The 8,735-nt window shown below is 40.2% G+C and overlaps 1 protein-coding gene and 1 pseudogene across 5 annotated transcripts in view; one reads left to right on the plus strand and one right to left on the minus strand.

Moving 5' to 3' along the window:
- Mapkap1 (MAPK associated protein 1) overlaps positions 1–8,735 on the minus strand; it is a 203,429-nt gene that overhangs the window by 173,716 nt on the left and 20,978 nt on the right. For all 5 annotated transcript variants that reach the window (XM_028785078.1, XM_028785077.1, XM_028785079.1 and 2 more), the window contains one exon: positions 7,616–7,705. In XM_028785078.1, the coding sequence (XP_028640911.1) occupies positions 7,616–7,705 (90 nt within the window). The remainder of the gene's footprint in view (positions 1–7,615; positions 7,706–8,735) is intronic.
- On the plus strand, positions 5,223–6,898 carry LOC114636976 (annotated as a pseudogene).

Here is an 8,735-nt window from a genome sequence, read left to right on the forward strand (position 1 = left end):
CACAGGATCCACCAAGGTAACCAGTGACCAGTGTGGGAGCAAGGCAAGTACATGATCCACCAAGGTAACCAGTGACCAGTGCGGTAACAAAGCAAGTACAGGATCCACCAAGGTAACCAGTGACCAGTGCGGTAACAAAGCAAGTACAGGAGGACCAGAATACTTTTCCATTTCATAAACATTAAAAACTGTCTACACTTCAACTTCTATATAACTCAATCCCACATTTTAAATCTGAAATCAACAGCTTCAATCCCAGTCAACCCTTCAGCAATGTCAAATTAAATCAAGAGAAAACAACAGAACTCTCCATTAGTTACTTTACAACTTTTGAAAACTCCATCAGCTATCAAAAGGCTGGCAAGGCAAATTCATCAAGTGAATCTCTACAGAGTTAGTGCAATAAGCCAGATGACAAAGTGCCCCCTCCACCGGGCACAGGTTCTAAGGCCCCAGGGAGAACCAATCCCTGCAAACACGCTCATACTGCCTCTTCCAGCCAAAGACAAACTACATGCGTGGTGCTGCCTCCATAAAATTGCACAAGCTAGTGGCAGCATAACCATTTTGGCTTATGCCAGTCCTTCCTAAGCTTATACTCTCAACAACAAAAGTGCCAGAGAGAATTCTGTGAATGTCTCTCAAATGGTTAGGTGATGCAGGGCTGTACTGTTTTTCTTACACATACATACTGATGATAAACTTTAACTTATAGAAACAGCAAAAAATTACTGTTAATAATTTTTACAAATCATAACAATATTCTGTAATAGGTTATTTGAATCAACAAATTATTGATTCCTAAATTTTCCCCACTTAAAACTGTCAGAGCAGGGTTGACCAGAAGTAACTAAAACCACGGGAAACAAAACTGGGATTGGGATCAGGGCTAGCAGATCAAACTCTTTTTAAACATCCGATGCCTAAATCTGGATTCTGGGCATATAAACACACTTAATCTATCTGTGCCAGTCTTATTAGAATGGCCCCCATAAACTCATATGTTTGAATGCTTGGTTCCCAGCTAGTGAAAATGGAGAGGTACAGCCTTGCTGAAGGAAGTGTGTCACTGGGGGTGGGCTTTGAGGTTTCAAAAGCCCACATCATTCCTAGTGTCTGTCTGTCCATTCATCCCTCTTCTTCCCATGTCTCCCTCCTCCCCTTCCACCTGCTGTCTGGTTCAGATGTAACATTCTAAGCTACTGCTCCAGTACCATGCCTGACAGCTTCCTACCAAGATGATCATGGACTAATCCTCTTGAAACTGTAAGCAAACTCCCAAGTAAATGTGTTCTTTTCTAAGAGTTGCCTTAGTCAAGGTGCTTCTTCACAGCAATAGAACAGTGACTAAGATACTATCAAATACACATCTGAAGAATTTATTGCAAGAGGATTAAGGTGGTATTTTCAATGTTACAACTAACTTGCTACATGTAATCTTTAACAGTGTTTTAGCCACACTTGAGGAAGGAAAGGCCCCCTATTAACAGTGCTATGTGCTCTGTCCCCTTGAGCTTAAGAAATAGCTAGCTCCACAGGGAAACGGTCAGAGGAGACATGAGTGACTCCCTGAATGTGTTTTCAGGAGGGTTAGGGATGAGGTGATGACGCATTTATTAGCTCTTTCCATTCAGAACAGTTTTCACTCCAGCTTGCCGTCTCCTCTCTAGCTCTCTGTGTCCTCGAGAAATGGAGATAACCAAGGAGAAGTCTTGTTGCTCTCACCTGCACATATTCCTGTCTTTGTTCCTAATACCATGGAAGAAGATCTCTCTCAGCCCAGTTCCTCTCCTATACACAAAGATCCTGCCCCTGATGCTGAGCCAGAGGTACCACTCCTTAATTCTTTCTTCCACTTTCCATTTGTTCCAGCAGTACATATAGTATTGTTCATTAAAGAAAAAAACCCAAACCCTTCTTCCTAGTTTCTGTACTCCTCAAAGCCACTGCCTATATATACTCCTACTGTCTCGGCCTTCTCACCTCTCAATCCCAGTCACGCAAACACTCCAGCCACACCACTCCACCAAATTAACCTTCATGGAGATTACACAAAACAAAAACAAACAAACAAAAAACATCTCTCTCTGGACTCTCCTCAGATCCCCTGCAGTCTTTGGCATGGCTGGCATTCCCTTCCTCTTAAACACTGTTCTCACTAGCTTTCCCAAGACTCTACTCCCACAGGCCAGCACTCCTCAGCACACTGTGGATTCCCCTTGGCTCCCTGGGTCACTGGAATTCTCCGAAGCTTGCCTTTGGCCTCTTCCTTCTCCATTGACATTTACATCCTAAGTGACCTCTAGTAGCCCTGTATTTTAAGAAACCATCTACAAGAGGTGAAGCTAAGCTGCAGTGATATAAACTAGAACAGTGTTTACCTCAGAGGAAGGAGAACTCTGAGGAGCAACAGAATCCCTCTACATAGGAGTGTGGTGGTGATCACAGGTATACGTATTTGTTAAGTTGTCAAACTGCATACTCAACATCTGAAAACTTCACTATATGTAAAATCCTGCCTTAGAAAAAAGGTAAATAGGGCTGGTAGGCAAGATAACTCCAAGGAAAAAGGTACTTCCCATGTTTACGTCTAGAGACCTGAGTTACAGCCCCAGATCCTACATAAAGGGAGAAGAGAAGAACTGACTCCATGTTTTCCTCTGATCCTCATATGTGCTCCCCGTGAAGATCTAAATAAACATCCAATACATATGTTGGTGACTCCTAAGTAATTATTTGTGGTCCTAATATTTACAGCCACACACACTAACTTTACATCTGACACCCTCACTTGGTGTATCAGTGACCATGCCCATAACCAAATTCTTACTCCTTTCCCAACTTAATTCCTCTACAGTCTTCTCCTTCTCCAGTGGCAACTCAATCCCATGATGCTCCAAGCTTGGAAGCTGCCTGACTCTTCTCTCTCACACCTCGTACTCCACCCATCAACAGATCCTACAAAGATATCCAAACTCCTTCTATAGCTACTAAATTAAAAGTGTAATCTCTACAACCTAAAGAAAAGTGAAACAGAAGAGGCTGCACGCAATGATGAGTTGGTATTTTTTTAATTTATAAAGAGAGAAATTATTATTATTTTTATCACATAATAATGTGGTTATACATTTTCTAACAGAAAATCTTTTATCCAGAACTCAAACTTTCAACATAAGGAGAAAAGACACATGAGCATAAAATCAAAACAACAAATGTCTAGGGAGGTGAGGGGCAATGCCTGTGGTGGGAGGACGGTGGAGAGCAACCTGGACTACAAGAAGGATAGTGAGATCTTGTCAGAGACAAACAAAAACAGTAACTAGTCTACAATCATAAAATTACATTTCAGTTCAAGCACTGACTTACTTATCTATGTCTATCCTAACAAAACTGTAAGAAAAACTCTAATCTGTAAACAACATCAGCACTCAGGCTGTGGTCACTGAGTCCCTGCTGGCACTAAAAAGGACCAACATGCTCTGAAGAACCTGCTGACTCTAGATTGGGAAAGAAATGATAGCTAAGAAGGATTAACAGTATTATAAGACAAAGTCATTGCTATTATGAAGGAATTCATTACAAAGGCTTACCTGTGCTAAATAAATAGCAAGACCCAGTCTTAAAACAAACAAACAAACAAACAAACAAACTTTAGTTTCAAATCTGAAGAAAGCAAAATCAAACAAAAACTGTGAGATAATCAGACAAATGTTACAATAGGTATTTGATATTAAAGAAAGGAACTTGCTATTTACAATGGAAATATAAACTACAGAAATAACTTTAATAAAACTTGTTAAACGTAGAATATCTGCCAGGTGGTGGGGGCATAAACCTTTAATGCCAGCACTCGGGAGGCAGAGGTAGGTGGATCTGAGTTCAAGGTCAGCCTGGTCTACAGAGTGAGTTCTAGGACAGCAGGGGCTTCAGAGAGAAACCCTGTTTCAAAAAAACAAAACAATGGAAACTCTATAGACATTATAATTGATACACTTATGAGCTATTTGTGCACACAAATGATCATGTGATCAGCTTAAAATACGTTCACCCACCTACACAAATAAAATGTGCAGTAAATACACAACAATCTCAGCAACGGTTTTCCCTGTGTGAAACTGTTAGCTTACAATTTTTCAGTTTCTTCTCTCTCATCTTTAAGTGACATAACTCTTGACACAGTAGACTGCTGATGACACTGTCCATATCTGTCTCTGAAGTCTGAGTCACAGGACATGCAGACGCTCTTACTCTAAACATTTGCCTACAACATGTCATGTGGATTTCTGTCACTATCCAAGTATCCTTAACTCCTCTATGAAAAGGCCACACTGGGGTCAGTCAGAGGTTCAGAGGGTAAAGCTGACAAACCTATTGACCTGATTTTGATCCTAGAAAAGAAACAACTCCTTTATTTCCTTTTGACTTTCATACAAACACCACAGCACGTGTGTAGACACACACACATGCACACGCATGCACCAAATCAGTGGGAAAAAGAGCATTCTGGGGGAGCTCATGATAATTACACTGATTCTTCTAATGAAGAATGAAATAAAAGACAGATGAAGATCTTTCTCCAGCAGGAAAGGGACTGCTGCATAGACAGCAGAGGTGCTCAGCGCACGATACGTTATTTATTTATATACTAAAGATTTGAGAGTGAAGAAAGCAAATGAAGGGGAGCCCATGAATCAGCATAAGCTAGCTCTTGTCTTCCTTAAGAGGAGATTCACAGCAACTGTACCAAAATACACAGGAATTTGAAAGAAACAATGTGAATGACATGTTTTCAGGTCATGTTAAATACAATGAAGAGAAAGGTAACAGAGACAGCCCAGTCAGATCTTTAAAATATCAAAAGCAAAGCTAAGGCTAGGGAGATGGCTCGGCAGATAAAGCCTGCCAAGCAAATGCAAGGACCAAAGTTAAACTCCTGCTTCCATATGTAAGATGGACAGTGACTGAGGAACTTGTATCACTGTCTAGTCTAAACACACACAAACACACACACACACAGACACATACACACTCACATGAACATTAAAAAAAAGAAAAGAAACCACTGAAAACTGTAAGTATTCACAATTGGTGAAGTATATGAAAAACAAGGTCTGTGTATGTGTGTGTGAGTGCCATGTCTCACTATGTAGCCCAGGCGGACTCTAAACTTGAGATTCTTCTACTTGAGCGTCCTGAATGCTGGGTGACATGTGTGCACGGCCATGCTCAGCATGTCAATGGGATTTCTGGTTCTTCTTAGGCCTCAATTAGAGGAAGCCACTAAGAAAATGGGACCTAGTGAAGACCCTGCAGAGGAAAAGCAGCAGCACATGTGGTATGGGTTAGTGAAGCAGACGAAGCTGGATGTAAACGGTGCCATGGCCCTGCGTCTACTGTAAACTGTGCCGTGGCCCTGCGTCTACTGTAAACTGTGCCGTGGCCCTGTGTCTACTGTAAACTGTGCCGTGGTCCTGCATCTACCTTCCAGTTGTGTGTGCCACTTTGGTGAGCTCATCAAGTCTTCCAGCCTGCCTCACGAGTGATCATATGCAGCAGTCCTCCTCCTGTGCGTAGAGTGAAGACTATGAAGCAGTGAGTACAGCAGCAGGAGGCCCTGCTAGTCCACAGCAGTCACTGATACACCAGCCTTAGCACTCCTGAGCACCAATGGGGTGGTCAACTGAGATAACTGAGATACATGAGGCATCCATCGTGCCAAGGCGGCACTGGGAGGTGCTGGGAGAGCAAGGAGGACATTTTGGAAACATGATCTAATCATTCTAAAGTATTTTAAGACCACTTTACTATCAAGAGTGTGTGTGAGTCTGTGAGTGTGTGTGTGTGTGTATGTGTGTGTGCACATACAGAGGCCAACAATCATGTCCAGAGTTTTCCTCTATCACTTCCAACCTCGTTTTGCTGAGGTCACTCACTAGAACTGGATCTCACTGGCTGGCTAGACTGGCTGGGCAGAAGCCCACAAGATTCTCCTGCCACTGAATCCTCAGCACAAGAATTTCAGATCTGACACTGCTTATCCGATGGAGCCATCTCCAGAGTAATGAAGATTTACATCTTTTTCTTCTTGTTGAAAATGAAATATTGAGAATATGTAATATGGCTCTTTCAAAACCCTAAAGACAAGGCCAGGTTAAATTCAAGTCCTGATATTGTGAAGCCCAAAGTCAAGAAGCCAGACAAGTTTGAGTAAGGGATCTCTCAGGTGCTACTCGCACAGGATATGAACTCAGATCCCAAGGCCTAGCTCCAGGAACTCAACATCACCACAACCAAGGAACTCGAAGCTGGTAGTGCTCAGAAGCTATCATAACTTGTGTGCCAGCTGTGCACCTGAAATCTTCCCAGAAAATCCAAGTCTGGCTAGTTTGTGACTAGAAGTGAGATGCATGTGGTCTTCACTGCTCAGAGGTGGGTTCTGCCCAAGCCAGCTCCGAAAAGCTGTGCAAAAATAAGCAAAAGCACCCAGAAGCCGCTCCTGACAGCAGTGCATGTCAGCAGCCTGGAGGAGTTGGTCTCTCCAAGTCAAACTGTGGGGAAAAGGATCTGTGCGAAACCTGATGGCAGACAGCGATAAAGACTCACTTAGACAATGCATATACAACAACATGGAGCACAAGGTCAGAACTTTGTCTAGAGTATATAAGAAGCTCATGGGCGGGCTGGAGAAATGGCTCAGTGGTTAAGAGCACTGACTGCTCTTCTGGGGGTCTTGAGTTCAAATCCCAGCAACCACATAGTGGCTCACAACCATCTGTAATGAGATCTGATGCCCTCTTATGGGGTGTCTGAAGACAGCTACAGTGTACTATAAATAAATAAATAATAGAAGCTCATGGACAAGGATGTTAATTTTAAAGGCCCAGAGTTTCAGTTGTAAAAAAAAATGGCTAAATAAAGTGTTATTTATAGTAAACAAACAAAGTAGTAGTAATAATAATAATGATAATAATAATGTGGCCAGCCTATATATACATACAGTGTACGAACACAAAACCTCAATGCTGACAATCCCAGATTGGAGTTTTAGCTGAAAGAGTCAACACATGTAAGCAGAAAAGGCAGTTATCATGGACACTGAAGCAAGTGAAGAGTCTAGATTAGGACTACACAAATGGGGCCAGGACAGTAGCTCAGCCAGTCCAGGTTCTGGCTGCTGTATCAAGAACCCATGTTCAATCCCCTGAACGTATACAATAGGAGAAAATGGATTGCTGCCAGCTGACCTCTGACTCAACAAATGCGATATGACATGTGTGCAGAAACAATAAAAGAATAAAGAAAGAAAGAAAGACTAGAACTCTACGAATGAATCTACAACTTAAACACAGACTGGTCCCAAGAACAGGGTACTAGAGTCGTGCTTTTAGAAAAGGCTCTCTACCCAAATTAACTAACCCCTGAGAACCAGTGTGAAGGGACCAACCAACAATATATAAGGAACACACAGTTTCAGAGGCCAATACACACAGAGCATAAAGCTTAAAACACAAATGTATACACTTAGAAGGAGAGATTAAAAGAAAAATAATCAATACATAATGAATAAACTAAATATACAAATCCCAAATCATAAATGAAAATTATATCCATTTACCTGATTGTTTAGAATTTCTTTCTTTCCACTGAATATTTTTGCATTTGATCTGGTTTTGTCTCTCTTTGCGGAGTCGTTCTAATCTTTGAGCTTGAAAAGAAATATTATAACTATAAGTTTGTCAATGAAAGTTTACTATAAACAAAGACATAATTAACTACCTTTATATGAATAAAGATGTTTTATATTGCATATGGAGGGAGAAAGTCATAAAATTTTAAAGGTGGCACCCCTGAAAAGCAAATACCAACAAAAACATGAAAATATTCTTGATTTATAATTGAAATTAGAGGATATAAAACATTAATAGAGATCATAAAGATAGTATTAACATGGAAGAGAATAATAAAATGTGAAAACTTCTGTGATTAATATGACATTTCATTATATAAATCATTAATAACGGTCTTAAAGGAATTTTAATGCACAAATGAACTGAAGTGAATATTACATTACGGGAATAAAATTACTGTTATGAATTACTCTACACGTTTCAAAAATTAAAGATAAATGAACTCAGACTAGACTATTAAAGTTTTAAATATAAAATCCTTTATCTAAAAATCATGAAAATTATAAAATGTCAAAGCTATATAAATTAGCATAGCTTTTCTTCAGTGGGCTGAAACAGTTTATAGGTAGTAAAATAAATGATTTGTATCTTTGTAACATTAGTCAAATCTTAAAAAGAACAATTTTTCTTTAAAAAACTTTAAGATGTACTGAAAAGATTAAAAACTAAATCCCTTGATCACCAATACAGTCCATAGTTTCAATTAACTGCTACAACCTCATTGTTAACTAAAGAAATTTCAGCTTCAAGAGTCACCTAAAATTACACATTTATGATTATAATACCACTGGCTGATCAGCCTTCAACCTTCAAAAACCAGTGGCCTAATCCTTCAAAGAGAGATGACCAGTATCCATTAGCAACTGCTGCTCAAGGCTACAACTGAGAAAAGTCAGAGCCAAGGCCTCTCTCAAAGCCGCTTTCTCTTGCTCATTTTCAACATCCTGTTAAGGTACACACATTTGACAAGAAAAGAAAGAAAGAAAGAAAGAAAGAAAGAAAGAAAGAAAGAAAGAAAGAAAGAAAGAAAGAAAGAAAGAAGGCAGG

This window comes from Grammomys surdaster, unplaced genomic scaffold (assembly GCF_004785775.1).
Source record: "Grammomys surdaster isolate TR1022 unplaced genomic scaffold, NIH_TR_1.0 125098, whole genome shotgun sequence".
NCBI lineage: Eukaryota > Metazoa > Chordata > Mammalia > Rodentia > Muridae > Grammomys > Grammomys surdaster.